Source organism: Pelodiscus sinensis, chromosome 1, assembly GCF_052426305.1.
Source record: "Pelodiscus sinensis isolate ZL-2025 chromosome 1, ASM5242630v1, whole genome shotgun sequence".
Taxonomy (NCBI): domain Eukaryota; kingdom Metazoa; phylum Chordata; order Testudines; family Trionychidae; genus Pelodiscus; species Pelodiscus sinensis.
This window is the reverse complement of record NC_143052.1, coordinates 251,932,227-251,948,340: the sequence shown is the minus strand read 5'-3', so window position 1 is coordinate 251,948,340 and position 16,114 is coordinate 251,932,227. Positions and strand designations below refer to the sequence as shown.

Sequence of the window (16,114 nt, the reverse complement as noted above, 5' to 3'; positions counted from 1 at the left end):
TGAGCACAGGTTCCCCATGCAACCTGGCTTCTGGAGAGTCGACTGCCGCCTCACGTGTAATCGTGTAACCACTGAAATTTTCAGTGGTTACACAGTTACTTAATTACACGCATTTTAACATCCCTCGTTAATATAGTACACACTTTCAACAACAAAACCATGGAGTCTGAACAATTAAAAAAGCAAGGCCTCTGTAGTTATTGCCTGGACAATAGTGGTTAAACATTATCACCAGGTATGTAAGTGCTAAGCATCATAAGACTTGTATGCACAAGGGAATCTTAAAAAGGACCCTTTTTTTGGTAACCATGTTAAAACTGTCATGCAGATGGCAAGTTCTACTTTTGAATTACTGTGCTTACAGGACTATTTTCCATTTCACCTATATTCCAACTTTTCCTTTCAGAATGTGGAATGAGAATGAAAACTGGTGATACTGAACATAAATATTTTCAGTCGTCTGAATAGTGTTCTAAAAGATCTTATATTCTATTTTCTAAAATGTTCAGCATAAATGATATTTAACACATGCCTATGCCACAGTTCAATTTAGTAGACATCTGTTAATACACTTTATGAATTATTATTACAAAACATACTGATGTGGTTAACTCAAATGCTCCACAAATTCATGAGAACGTCAGAGAACAGAATGTGCAGTATGTAAAAATCATTAAAATAAATAATTTGTGCATATAGGTCCCATACAAATACTGAAATATGGAAACTTTTTATCTGTAAAATATTATGAATGTGTAAAAATAAATCTTGGTAATAATAAACTACTTAGCTTCTATATTAAAATAGATGTTTATTTTTAATAATTGATTTTTCATAACTAAAAATATATGAAATAGCTCATGATTAAGGAAACATTTTTTTCAAGGTAACTTATTTGATGAAATCATTAAATAAACAACAACTAATTTTTAACTTCATTAAAAATGTTCAGTCAAAAGACAGGTAGTCATGAAAACTATCCTAAAATCATATATTCCTGAATTGATCTTCTTGAAACCAATTTTAGAATTTTGCTTAACTGGAAGTATTTTTTAGTATCTTAGACTAGGTCTACACTGCAATGTTAAATTGTAAAAAGAAACTCAATTTGTGGTATGCATATTGTGTATCTTTTTTCCGATTTACTTTCAAAAGAGGCTTTTCTTAAATTTGGCACATCTACACCGTGCCAAATTTAGGGAAAAAGTGCTCTTTTGACACATCCCTTATTCCTCATAGAATGAGGTTTGCAGGTATGGCGAAATTAAAAAAAAAAATGTTTCGGAAAAGCAGACACATTCCCTGGATGCAGCATTGCTTTTCCAGGACGTCTCCACTATCCTGGAAAAGTAATGCAGTCTAGACGTAGCCTTAGACTATAGCTCATGATAGGATTGCATAGAAAGATACACCATCACAGTGCAATTTAAAATTCTATGCATAGAAGGTACATAATAAGCTAATATAACATACAAAAAGAATATATATAAAAAAACCAATTCAGTTGGTACAATTCTTCTCTCAATTACATTACACATATCCAAAGTTTTTCAGATAACTGCAGTGTTACCAAGAACACATTTTGGCCCCATCACTGTATATTCAAACACACAATTTCTCTCGTGTAACAATTTATTTTAACATATTCTCTATGCAGTAATGCAAATAACATTCATTGCAATTCTTTGTCAGTGTGACGGGCCGTCACTGCCCCGGGGGGAGGCTGGCCGGAGCCACCCCCCCCCCACCGGGAACCGGCGGCCAGCCCCGAACTCCCCAGCGTTACCCCGGCGTAAGCCAGAGGAACCGGCAGGACCACTTAGGGTCCACTTAGGGCGACCACTTGCCGCCACGCCTGCACCAGCAGGGGAGCGTTGGCCCCTCCCTCGAAGCCCCTCGGGGAGGGGGCGGGGCGAAGCGCAGCGGGCGTGCAGCGGGGGCGGAGGCCGGCTCGCTGCAGGAAGGGGAGGGGCCCCGGGGAGCGGCCCCGGGCAGCGGCCGGCGCGGCGGGCCACTTTGAAAGGGCTCGCCGCCGGCGCAGTTGAAGGCAGCCTCCCCGCAGCGGCAGAGGAGCGGCCCCCAACCGAGGACGGATCCCAAGTGCCACCCAGGCCGGCAGGTGGCCAGACCTTGACTCTGGGGCCATAGGGACAGCCGTCGCCACCGGCGGTCGGCCAGCCCCTCCTCCGACGAGGGCCAAACCCCACCACGCCAGACCCAGCGGGAATGGCCAAGCCGAGAACGGACCCGGCCAAGGGAGCTCTCCCTGGCGACTTCCCCCGGACGACCCAGGATCCGAGAGACCGAGCCAGGGTAAGTTCTGGGGGTTGAGGTGGTGCCGCCAAGAGCCGCCAGGAGGGAGGAAGGAGCCCGGGGCAGGACACTTTTGGCATCTATGGGTAGACGGGTTATGGAGGGAGTGACCCCCCGTCCACTGCGCCGGGGCACTAGCAAGCCCCGACGCTCAGAGCCCCGGGCTGGGACCCGGAGAGAGGGTGGGACCGGGTCCCCCTCCCTCTCCTAGAGGAGCATCCCGCTCCCAACGACCATAGAGATAGCAAAGTGCAAGTTGGAACCCCGCGAGGGGGAAAAACCCAGACTAGGGGCTTCGGCCCCGCCACGTAGGGACGGGTATCTATTTTAGGGTTCGCTGGCCCCCCCTTCTGTCCGGGAGGGGTGATCGCACCCAAAAACGTGGGCCCCATAGCAGGAACCCGGGGTACAATGAGGGACCAAGAGAGGAGAAGAGGGTCCGCAGACCCCCCCCCCCTCTCGGGCTGAGAGGGGGTGATCGCACCCTGAACCCCTCACAGTCAGGTAAAATATAATCAACATAAAATTAGTAAGGAGCCAAATTTTCCCAAAACTAGTGTATATTAGTGTTGTTTGCTTATATTCATCCTTTGTAATTTGACATAGTTTCCACTTTTGATCTGACTCCTTTTGGATTTTTAGATCATGTAAGATCTCCTGGTTGAGAGCTCCTGCCATACTTTCTATCTTTCCTACGCAGTGGAATAGTTTGCTTTTGGGCCCTTAATAATGTCCCTTTGAAAAACTGCCAACTCTCTTTTTTTCCTCTAAGTCTTGCTTTCCTTGGGACCTTACCTGCCAGCTCTCTCAGTTTACTAAAATCTGCTTTCCTGAAATCCATTGTCTCTATTTTTCTGTTCTGCCTTTTACCATTCCTTAGAATCATAAACGCTATGATTTCATGATCAAGTTAGATGTCTTCAAGTCAGCAGGCCTGATGAAATGATGAAATACATATTAGATTACTCAGTAAGCTGACTGAAGAGATATCAGAGCCATTGGTGGTTAAGATTGAAAAGTCATGGAAGAATATGTGAGTTTCCAGCAGACTGCCATTAGAGTTGCCTTTTTCCAATTTATAAAATGGAAAATATGGATAAGTAGGAAACTACATCTTAACTTCTGTGCCAGGAAAGATAATGGAGTAAATAATTTAGGAATCAATATGCAAACACCTAGAAGACAATAAGGCAATAAATAACAATCAGCATGGATTGATCAAGAGCAAATCATGTCAAACTCAACCTAATAGCTTTCTCTGACAGGATAACAAGCTTTGTGGAAGAGGGGAAGCAGGAGATGTGGTATATCTTGATTATAACGAGGCTTTTAATACTGTCTCACATGATCTTCTCATAAACAAACTAGAGAAATACAACCTATAATGTGAGTGTATAAATAGTTGGAAAACAATTCCCACAGAGTAGTTATCAGTGGTTCACAGTCAAGATAAAAGGACATATCCACCGGGATTAGTTCTGGGTCTGATTCTGTTCAATGTCTTCATCAGTGATCTAGATAATGGCATAGAGAGCACACACATAAAATTTCTGAACAATACCAAGCTAGGAGAATGCTTTGGAGGATAGGATTAACATTCAAAATGATCTGGAGAAACTGGAGAAATGATCTGAAGTAAATGGGATGAACTTCAGTAAGAACTAATGCAAAGTACTCCACTTAATAAGGAGCAATCAGTTACACACAAACAAAATGGGGAATAAATGCTTAGGAAGGACTAAAGCAAAAAGGGCTCTGAGGGTTATAGCGGAAGACTCTTTAACCTATGAGGACAGGATGGGGAAGGAAAACTCTGATGCACTGGCCGCAAGCGGTTTCGTCAGGGTTAGTGGCTGCTGAGCTGTCAGACGCTTTCTTTACCTGAACGTCCATAGGCATGGAGCCCCACAGCTACCAGTGGCCGCAATTCACCATTCCATAACCCTAACCCTGCTGAATTGTGTGGGGCCAGTGCACCTGTGCCCCACCTCTGTCTAACCGCTCAGGTTGAAGAGGGCAATTCTTCTCCCTCCTCCATATAACCAACTTATATGTACTTGACAAACACTATCACAGGGGTGGGGAACCATTTTTGGGACAGGGCCGCTGATCCACAGAAAAATCAGTCAGGTGGGAGGCAGTAGGGCCTGGGAGGCCAGCGTGGGCTTCCCAGTGCTGGGGGGAGGAAGAGTCCTGACCCTACAGGCCGGATCTAGGCAATCCAGGGACTACATCTGGCCCCTGGGTCTAAGGGTTCCCTATCATGTCCCCTCTTAGTCGTCTCTTTTTTAATTAAACAAACCTAATTATTTCAGCCTTCCCTCATAGCTCATGTTTTCTAGACATTTAATCGTTGTTGTTGCTCTTCTTTGGGCCTTCTCCAATTTCTCCATCTTTCCTGAAATGTGGTTTCCAGAATTGGACACAATTCTGCAGTTGAGGCCTAATCAGTGTAGAGTAGAAAAATTACTTCTTGTGTCTTGCTCACAACACTCCTGTTAATGCATTCCAGAATGATCTCTTTCTCTATGTCAATAACTAAACCATTTAAGAAGATATTGAACAGAATCGGTCCCAAAACTGATCCCTGTGAAACCCCATTTGTTATGCCCTTCCACCATCATGGTGAGCATTATACCTAAGACACAGAGGTAACTGTAGACAAATTGAAGAGACTCTATAGGAAAGCAACAACAAAGAGACAATACTTAGAAAACATGACCTATGAGGAGAGATTTTAAAATGGGCTGGTTTAGTCTTGAGAAAAGAAGACTAAGGGAGGAACTGGTAACAGACTTATTAAGAACTGTTATAAAGAGAAACTTAAAAAACAACGAATGGTCTTGCAGCACCTAAGAGACTAACAAAACATGTATATGGTATCATGAGCTTTCGTGGGCACAGCCCACTTCTTCATCTGAAGTTACCAACTAACTCAGATACCTCTCAGAAGCTGTTCTAAAGAGGACTGTGATCAATTGTTCTCCATACCCACTGATGGCAGAACAAGTAGTAATGGGTTCAGTCTGCATTAAGAGAGATTTAGATTAGATATTTAGAAAATCTTTATAAGAATAGCTAAGCACTGGAGTACGCTTCTAAGGAAGGATTGTGGAATACACATCATCAAAGGTTTTAAAGAAGAGGCTGGACAAACACCTATCAGGGATAGTCTAGATATAACCGGTCCTGTCTCAGCACAGGGAGCTGGACTAGATTACCTCTCAAGGTCCCTTACAGCTCAAAATTTCTATCTATAGATTTGATACTTTTCATTCTCAAAATTAAACAGAAAGGCTGTGTCTAGACTGGTAAGTTTTTCCGCAAAAGCAGCTGCTTTTGTGTATTGAAACAGAAAGCTGTAATAACATCAGAGAAAAGATGCTACAAAGGGATGAATATCTCTTACGTTAATGGAGATCTTTGCTGATTTATGTTTTCTAGTGCCATAAATAACTATGTAGGCAGGCACAATTAGACTATCCCAGAATCATTAACAAAGCTGCTCAATAGTAAAAGTATTTTTACATAAAGATGTTGATAAGAAAAAAATAAAAATCAATGGAGAAATATAACACCTTTCACTTAGCTTTCGTAAAAATTACCATGTGAGAGATTCATCTTATTTTAATCAAACAACTGACTAATGAAGGTAAAACATGATTTGACTCTAAATATTTTCATATTATATCTCCCTTAAAATAATAATTTCTTTTTACATTATTGGAAGTACAAACAATCACTCAGTTCATCCAATAAAACTTGCCAATGGGAAATACTGAATATGGGTATCAGCATAATTTCTTTTTCAAAGATTAAATATACAATAGACCTGCATATTAATCTACTGCATTTTTTATATGACATGCTATTCCATACAATTGAAAACTTTCATATAGAAAAGATTTGAAGTGGAAAAGTTTTTCCAAATAGTTAAAATATCAGAACAAATTCAAATATATTTCTCTTTGTAAACAATTTTTTTTGAAAGCTCACCTTGACTATCCCACGGATATGCATTTTTGCTATCATCTCTGCAGTGTAGAGAAACATCAATAGAGTATCTAGAGCAAATGTCAAATATTGAAGAGGAGGATAATGCTCAAAAGTCTTTGGGGTGTTCATACAAACAGAGATAACACTGATGATGGCACAGATGCGTAGCAAGGAGTGGACCCACTGAAAAATGAAGGGTTAGAACTTAGTTTTGATCTTACAAAATAGTATAAGTATTAGATGTCTATAATTCATCTTGACATCATTTCATATAAGATTTTTCAAATATCCTGGTCCAGATTCTTATGATCTTTTCCCCCTCAAAAAACAGGCATTTCAGATTCTAGTTAAGAAACAACATACAACAAGCAATTTGGCTCATTAGGGGTAATGTAAAGTAGTGGACTGAGCACTGTTTCAACCTCTGCGAATTTAGGAATGTATGTCAATAATATTACATCTTATATTTATGTAATTAATCTTTGACTTTGTTTCAACAGCCAATGGCGAAATTCTACTAAAATTAGTAGGCGTACTAAATGCATGCAAATTCTCTTGTGAATGATTTCAGTGCTAAAACACTGAAGCACATTTGAAAGGGTCTAGCATCCATAATGCAAATGAGATGACAGTTGTCTACCATGAAAAGTAATAGAGAGGTAGCTGTGTTAGTCTGATCTTGCTAAAACAAAAGGAAAAACTATGTAGCACTTTAAAGACTAATAAGATGGTCACCACCTATTAAACCATCTTGTTAGTCTTTAAAGTGCTACATAGTTTTTCATTTTGTTTTACCATGAAAAGAACATCTATGGTACATATTAATTTATTTCAGATTATTTATATTTCTGCTTCTGAAATAAGCATGCTCCTTAAGTCCTGAGACAAGCATAATTGAAATTAACAATAAAAATAAGTATGTTTCAGAATTCTGAAGAATAGTGGGCGCTGTCAAGTAAGTTATAATTTATACTTATAACAGTTATTTTCAAGCTACAGTATTTGCAGGAAAAAATAATGACACTTTCTTAACACTATCTATACCACTAAAAAATCAGTTCTAACCTACAGGAAATAACCTTTCACCATGCTGGAGCTACTTCAGTTTCTATGTCATCTTCCTACGTGTGCCGGACATTAATTGGTCCAAGGATATGGGGACAGTTTTTCAAGCGGATTAAAATGACTGACCTAAACACCATTCTTACATCAACAAAGAAAGTGAACCAGGATCTGAGAGATCAACACTTTTATAAACTTGGCTTGCAATTTTAATCACTCAATGCTGACGATCAAAGCTAGCTAAAAGGTGTGCAGGGAGGAGAGATTTTTAAAAAAATCCAGCAAATTACTTGACAATGATTGTTTCACCATCCTCAAGACTTTCCAATAATTGATGGAAACATTATTGTATAAAAATTAGATATATTACCTGATTGATATGCAGCTGTAACCAATTCACTACTTCTGACTAAAATCTACTTGTTTCAGTATCTTTCTCAAGTTTCATGAAAACTGTAATTACAAAATGTCATATTTCATTTGTAATTGGTTGCTAGTGTGAAATCAACTTACTGGTTTGTTAATCCATAGGATATCTGCATTGTCTGACAAAGATTCATCAGGGCCAAAGTCTGTAACTGGCTGGGCTTCCACGCGTGAGCTTTGTTTCCGTTTGAGCATCCTGAAGTTAACTTTGGCTATCTATAACAGTGAAGCCCCCTTGGAAAGAAAAGAAACAAATTTATTATACGACCCATTCTAAAGACCCTGTTTGAACACCTTCGTAACCAGAAAACCTGTGTCACTAGGCTGGGCTGCTCTTGTACTTGCTGATCAACAGGGTATCTATATAAAGCACTGAAAGAGAATCACTTCAGAAGGTTTTACACAGAAATAAGCAACTATCATAATTTTAAAAATTATCAACTTATAATAAGAGGAGAAACAGAATTACGAGGCTTGCCCTCAAGTGAAAGGAAGAATAGCATTCCATACATAGGCTCAAACCAAAGTCATGATGGGGTTGATCTGACTTATTTAAGTTAATGCCAACACTCCCGTTAACTTCACTGGGGCAGGAAGATCAAGCCCTATGAGCAATAGGCTAGAAAAGGGAAGTTAATCGACTGAGACAGATGTTCCCATTCCTTTTTGGGCTTATAAAAGGAGCCTTATTACTATTATTATTGCATCTATCATTGGTATTTGTTTAACCTTTCTTTTTGCATACAGAATTTTCTACTCACCAGTAGCCAGTCACACAATTCATTTTTATCTACGTGTATTGACAGATGTGGGCATCATGGACGAGTCTCCCCCTTGTACCAGTTTAGGGACAAATTAGAAGCCTCCTGCCTAAAAGAGCCCAGAGACTGGCTCCTTTGAACACCTCAGGAATGTAAAACATGTTAAATGGGTTGAAAAGCAGGGAAAAAGAGGCTGATTCATAGCCCTGACCTTTCCACATACACTACAGCAGTGGTTTTCAAAGTTGGGTTACAGACTCGCCTGAGTAAGCAGCTAGCAGGCCTACAACATTTTGTTTATCTAAGTGTCCATAGCCACAAAACCTCACAGTTCCCACTGGCTTTTTTATCTCATAGATAAACAAAGCGGCATACCTGGGCATGCCAGTGATCCAACTTTGAAAACCATTACACTGTGGCCCACTGTCCTGGATGAGAACAAAGAGGGTCACTAGCTGCCCCATTGCAAGGGAGAGTCTAACCTGGAGAGGGAAGTCAAGAAAATGAAATGTGTCTTGCAAAACACAATCCCTCCTGGATATATCCAGAAGCTGGACTTTGCAATCCTGAACTAGGGATGTTAAATTGAGGTTATTTTAGTAATCGAATAGTCAATAGAATTTTGATCAACTACTTGATTACTTGATAGGGGAAGGCAGCCCCACTCAGCACCGCCTCACGGTGGGACCTAACCCTGCTGCGCCTCTGGAATTTAAAAGGCAGTAGGAGCCAGGCAGCCCCGCTCAGTCCCTGCTCACACTGGGTCGGGGACCAAATCCCACTATGGCTCTGCAATTTAAAACGCAGTAGGAGCTGGGGGGCTGGAGGCAGAGGCAGGCTGCCTGGCTCCTACTGCCTTTTAAATTCCACAGCCACAGCGGGGTTTGGTCCGGGTGCACGCCAGGACTGAGAAGGGCTGCTTGCCCAGCCAAGAGCAGCCCCTGTCCACTGAGGGTTCCAGCTCCCCACTGGGACCCCCAGAGATAGGGGCTGCTGCCTGCAAAGCTGCCCCTGTCCATGGTCCCCTATATCCAGCCCCTGTCCATGGGGGGTCCCAACTTCCTACTGAGAGCCCCCACATCCCAGGGCTGCCTTCCCTGCCCTCACTCCCACCGCAGAGACAGTGAAGGGGGGGAAACTGGCTTTTAAGCTGGCTCCCCCCCAGCTCTGGATCCTGCCCCCCACCAGCCATTGCTTCTTCTGATATAGAGGCAGCAAAGGGGAGGGAGAATACGGGTAGTTGACTTGACTACATGATAAGCTTTAGCTTACATGCCTATACTGAACCAGGACATGTGGTTTGTACAGAATGTCCCTATGTTACAACATACAATCTGGGCACCATACAGAATGGTAATGAACACTGTGAAATCTAGCAATCTAGTGAACCCGCCAGTGAAATCTAGCAATCTCAGGTTGGTTCCAAGCCCCTCTGCATGTGTGGAATCATACAGACACTTCACCAAGCAGATAATTACTCCATCCAAATATTGTTTATCAAATAAGCTTAATATAAAGACAAGCATTAATAGCTAATTTCTGCCAACCCTATTTACGTTTAATGGATATCATTGGCATGGATGAGGCTGACAGAACCTATCACTAAAAAATATTATAACCTTAAACACTTAGGGTATGTCTACACTACAAAGTTAATTCGAACTAACAGACGTTAGTTCGAATTAACTTTGATAGGTGCTACACTAGCGCTCCACTAGTTTGAACTTAATTCGAACTAGCGGAGCGCTTAATTCGAACTAGGTAAACCTCATTCTACGAGGACTAACGCCTAGTTCGAATTAGCTAGTTCGAATTAAGGGCTGTGTAGCCACTTAATTCGAACTAGTGGGAGGCTAACCCTTCCCAGCTTGCCCTGGTGGCCACTCTGGCCAACACCAGGGAAACTTGTCTGCCCCACTCCCAGCCCCGGAGCCCTTAAAGGGCCACGGGCTGGCTACACAGTTTGTGCCAGTTGCAAGCCTGCCAGCACCCAGCTAGCAGACCCTGCACCTGCCACAAGATGAGCCAGCCACTCGATGTCACCCAGCCCTCCCCCTCTTCCCGGGACGAGCCTGGCGGCTCCCAGGAGCCTGCCCGGGGCCGCAAGAGGCAGACGCCCGCTTGGTCTAGTGTGGAGATCGTGGACCTCATCGAAGTTTGGGGGGAAGCCTCCAATGTCCATGATCTCCGCACTAGCCACAGGAATGTGGCTGTCTACGGCTGCATGGCTGACAGCCTGGCCGCCAGAGGAAACCAGCGGACCCAGGAGCAGGTCCGCTGCAAAATAAAGGACCTGTGGCAGTCCTACTCCCAGGCCTGCCTGCCAGGGGCTGACCTGGAGGCCTGCCCCCACTTTCACGCCCTGGACCGCAGCCTGGGGGCTCACGCCGTCCATGCCCCCCGGGTGGTCATCGACCCCGGGGCAGAGGGACCAGTCCTGGACACCGAGGAGGAGGAGCCGGAGGACGCCGCGAGCCAGGAGCCTGCCAGGAGCCTACCCAGGACCCAGGACCCCCAAGGAACCCCACAGACAACATCTCCTGTGTCGTCCGAGGTGGGGGAGGCCTCCACCTGTGAGTACCATCATGCTCCCCTTATGTGTACGGGGGAGTGGGGGGGAAAGGGATCCCAGGGTCTGTGCGCCTGGGCCTTGCCCACCATGGAGCAGCAGCTGGGTGTCATGCAGGGGCCTTGGCCTTGCAGAGGGGGGCTGGGTTTCACCAACTTTGTCCCCAGGGAGAACTGACTGCTGCTCTTGTTTCACCACAGCCGCAGCACCTGGGACTGCAGGGCGCACCACCCTGCCTGCAACAGCCACCCGCGCCCAGGCCAGCAGGCGTGCCAGAAACCAGGAGGGGCACCTCCGGTTCATGGAGCAGCTGCTCCGCAACCAGGAGCACTGGGTCCGGGAGGACCTTCGGCTGCGCCAGTGGAGTGTTGATGCGCTGGAGGAGCAGGGCCGTGGCCTCAGAGGCCACCTCCAGACCCTGGTGGACCGGTTCCTTCCTCCTCCTGCTCCTGCGGCTGCCGCAGCTCTCACTCCTACTCCCACCCCTGCTGCCCCTGCTCCCTCTGCTGCCCCTGCTTCCTCTCCTGCTTCCTCCGCACCCCCCGTCCCTCCTGCCCCACCCTCCACACCCGCTCCCCCCTGAGGTCCCCGCACCCACAGTGTTGCGAGACGGGAGAGCCAGCCGGACCCCCAAGCCTGAGCTTTCCCTTCCCTTCCTCCCCTTCCACCCCCTTCCAACTCCCCCCTCCCAGGTTTCCCCCTCCCCTCTCCCACCCTCATTCCTCCCTCCCCCCACCCCAGTTATGTAAAATAAAGAGAAGGTTTTTTTGCCAAAACAGGTGTCTTTATTTGACATTAGGAAGGGACGCTAGGGAGGGAAAAGGCGAAGAGGGGGAGGGTGGAAGAAGGCCCCAGTGGGGCATGCAGGGAGAGTTCAGTCCTCCTCCTCCACCTGGAAGCTCTCCCGCAGGGCTTCCCGGATCCGGACGGCCCCCTGCTGGGCTTCCCGGATGGCCGCGGTGCGGGGCTGAGCGTACTGGCCAGCCATTCGGTCAGCCTCAGCCATCCAGGCTGGCAGGAAAGCCTCCCCCTTCCTCTTGCACATATTGTGCATCACACAACATTCTGCCACCATGGGAGGGATGTTGTGCTCAGCGAGGTCAAGGCGGGTGAGGAGGCACCTAAATCGGGCTTTCAGTCACCCGAAGGCCTCCTCAATGATGATGCAGGCCCTGGTCAGCCTCGCATTGAAGGCCTGGCGGGAGGGGTTGAGGTGCCCCATGTAGGGCTTCATGAGCCAGGGCTGTAGTGGGTAGGACGCATCCCGCACCAGGCAGATGGGCATGTCCATGTCCCCGACACTGATGTGGTGGTCAGGGAAGAAGGTCCTGGCGTGCAGCCTCTGGCACACGGAGGAGTTCCGGTACACCCTGGCGTCGTGTGCCTTGCCGGACCAGCCCACATTAATGTCCGTGAACTGTCCCCGGTGGTCACACACGGCCTGCAGGAGGATGGAGAAGTACCCCTTGCGGTTCACGTACTGGAAGGCCTGGTGTGCCGGGGCACGGATGGGGATGTGCGTACCGCTGATGGCCCCCCCACAGTTGGGGAAGCCGAGGGCACTGAACCCCTGGATGATGGCGTCCGGGTCGGCAAAGCGGACCACCCTGCGGAGCAGCACCCGGTTGATGGCCTTGACCACCTGCAGAGAGACACAGCAAAGCGCGAATCAGTGGAGCGCCCGGGTGGCTGGGAGTGCTCATGCCCTGGCAGTGCCCCGCGCCCCACTCCCAGAAGCAACCCCCCCGGGCGGCGTGTAGCATGGCCGGGAGAGACCGGCCCCTCTGGTGCGGGGCACTTTTGCCTCCTCCTCCTCCCCCGACCCCCTGTTTTCCCTGGGGCGGCCCATCTCCTTCTTGCAGCCCCCCCTCGCCCCCGGCCCAGTGGCTGGCGAGTGCCGTACCTGCATGAGCACCGCTCCAACGGTGGATCTCCCCACGCCGAACTGGTTCCCGATGGATCGGTAGCTGTCCAGCGTGGAGAGCTTCCAGAGGGCGATGGCCACCCGCTTCTGGAGGGGGATGGCGGGCCTCATGCGAGTGTCCCTTCTGCGCAGAGCAGGGGCGAGCCACTCACAGAGCTCCAGGAAGGTGTCCCTCTTCATCCTGAAGTTCTGGGTCCACTGTTGGTCTCCCCAGCGCTCCAGGACAATGCGGTCCCACCAGTCGCTTCTGGTGTCCAGACGCCAGTTGTGGCGGGGCACGCCGGTGCCTGGGCGCCACCGCAGCTGCTCCATGGCCCCCAGAGTGGCCAGGTGGAGAGGCAGGGGGCTAACGTGCACCAGGTAGAACCAGGCAGCCTCCAGCCATTGCTGGCAGGCTTGCAGCAGCAAGTCCATAAACTGCACCAGAAAGTGCAGGGCGAGCTCTGGCTCCATGTTGCTACCTGCGGCGGTGTCCCCGAAGGGAAGCACCAACACAGACGGGCACAGAGACCAACGCTTTGCTGTCCCTCGGCGAGGTTGGCAAGCAAGCGGAAAAACTGAGAACCGGCTGTCCAATGGGGTCCCTTTAAGCACGAGCCTCAGATAGCCTCAGACAGCAGCCACACAACGCAACTACTGACCTGATGCCCTGCCGGAACTGGTTTCAGCCGCCCTTAAATGCGCCCCTGCGTCCAATCAGTGTGGACGCGCTAGTTCGAATTAGCAAAACGCTAATTCGAACTAGTTTTTAGTTCTAGATGCGTTAGTTCGAATTAGCGCTGTAGTGTAGACATACCCTTAGTGTGTTTAAGTTTACTACAAAAAGAAAATTATTCAGAATGACTATTCTTTTAGTGCAAATATAGACAACTATATATGTGCACTTTCATTTCCTCTAATTGCTTATTTCTCTTTTTTCCTTCTTCTCATTACATGCCCTCTTTTTCATGCTTTCTTTCCATCCTTCCTGATCTTGCACAATTATTTCACAATTATTTCCTAGCTCCCTATATTTAAAATACACCAAATTGCAATAGGGAATTCCTCAAACCTAGAAGCTGTCTTGCCAGGTTTTGATGTCATGTGGCACCGCAGAATCTCAGTTACATGTAGCACAGGATCTTCAGTTACCTGTAGCACAGGTAACTGAAAGAGCATCATAGTGTCTTTAGAAATGATTTTCCCACGGGTCAACAATCTATGGCTCACAAGCCAAATATGGCTCACTTAGGAGTCAAATATGGCTCGCAGCTCAAGCTCAGCCCCCTTGATTTCCCCCCACCACCATCACGGGAGCTTTTCCCGCTGCTCCATTGGCCAAAATCCAGCCAATGGAGCAGCAAGAAGCCATGCTTGGGAAAGGAAGCCTGAGAGCAGTGCAAGGCACAAAAGCGGGTAAGTGCTGCCTAGACCCTGTACCCCCACACTCCCACATGGAAACCCTGCAGCCCCAGCCTGCTCCTGTCCCCCTCTCCCTGTCCAGACACCCACCTGCCCCCTGCTCCTGCCCCTTACCCACTGGCCAGACATTTACCCCCAGCCTGCTTCTGCACCCTACCTCCCACCAGATCCTGCATCCCCATCCTCATCTCACTCACTGGCAGCTCTGTCCCACACACTGGACACCTCATTTTTGGCCTCACCCCAGAGCCTGGGGGGCCCAAAAATCGACTGTTCCTGGAACCCCAACGAAGTTAATCTGGACTGAGGCCTTGAACCTCAGTCCTCCCTGCCCCTCCTCCCCATGGGGCTGGAGTGCCAGAGGAGTGAGGTGCCTCAGTTGGGGGCCACATCATTGAGGAGCAGGGGTTTTTAGAGGGGCTGGTTTTTTTTGCTTCTCACTTGTTTGGTCACCGATTGATTTTTCTGTGGGTCAGTGGCCCCTGAGCCAAAAAACGTTCCCCAGCCCTGCCATTCATCAAGATAATGCTGAAACCTTTTGTGTTGGACATAATATTTTACTTTATTTAAAATGAAGTTTGATAAACTCACACAAGAAAATAAAAGTACCCAGCTCCCATCTGGCCATAAAATCCTGTCCATGGCCCTGATCATGGAACAGGCCCCACAGTCTGGCTCCCATCTGGACACAGGAAGGGCTGGCAGAGGCAGCCCCCCTCCTGCTGAATCACAGGTAGGAGGGAAGGCCACAATCTGGCTGTGGTGTTCCTGGCCGGCCCCTCATCCAACTACTGCTGCCGGGGTGCAGCAGCCCAACACCAGCCAGGTAAGGTGATCCAGCCCCAGGGGCTCATCCCCCCCCCATAGTCTACTTCCCATCCCTAATGCCCTGCACTGCCTCCTACATTTCCCACGCACACCAGCCCCCTGCCCTGAGCACCTCATCCTAGCCAACTCTGACTCCTGCACCCCCACATCCACAAACTGCACCCCAGAAGCAGAAGTCCCATTAAAGTCTGTGAGTACAATGTTTCATTCATGCTATCATTAATCATCATGTCAATTATCAATCATATTAAGTTGTGTATTTTCAGTCATGCAAATGGATATTCTAATATACTGGACTCTTGTTGACCACTTGTTCTGAATTTTGATGTAGTTTGGCTCTTTGGTTTGAAAAGGTTGCTGACCCCTGGCTTATACTGTAAAATAAGGATGTCAGTAGTTAAATGGTTATCTGGTGACCTGGCCAGGCTGGAGCAGCCCACTGCCTGACACAGCAGGGGAGATGCTCCAGCCTGGCCAGGCCCACTGCACCACATCATGGGCTGGGGGCTCTCCAGTCTGGCTGGCCCTGTCGCACCTTATTGTGTCAAGTTCTGGGCCCCCCACTACAAAAAGGATGTGGACACATTGGAAAGGGTCCAGCGGAGGGCAACCAAAATGATTAGGGGGCTGGAGCATATGATCTATGAGGAGAGACACAGGGTATGTCTACACTACCCCGCTAATTCGAACTAGGAGGGTAATGTATGCATACCGCACTTGCAAATGAAGCCCGGGATTTGAATTTCCCGCGCTTCATTTGCATAAGCCGGGCGCCGCCATTTTTAAATCCCGGCTAGTTCGAACCCCGTGCAGCGCGGCTACACGCGGCACGGA

General features: G+C 47.5%; 1 protein-coding gene across 1 annotated transcript in view; it reads right to left on the bottom strand.

The window, feature by feature from the left end:
* NALCN (sodium leak channel, non-selective) overlaps positions 1 to 16,114 on the bottom strand; it is a 366,003-nt gene that overhangs the window by 340,495 nt on the left and 9,394 nt on the right. Inside the window, exons 2-3 of the mRNA XM_075918747.2 lie at positions 7,885 to 8,031; positions 6,310 to 6,492 (exon numbers count right to left, since the gene is read on the bottom strand). Coding sequence (XP_075774862.1) covers positions 6,310 to 6,492; positions 7,885 to 7,992 — 291 coding nt within the window. The 5' untranslated portion in view covers positions 7,993 to 8,031. The remainder of the gene's footprint in view (positions 1 to 6,309; positions 6,493 to 7,884; positions 8,032 to 16,114) is intronic.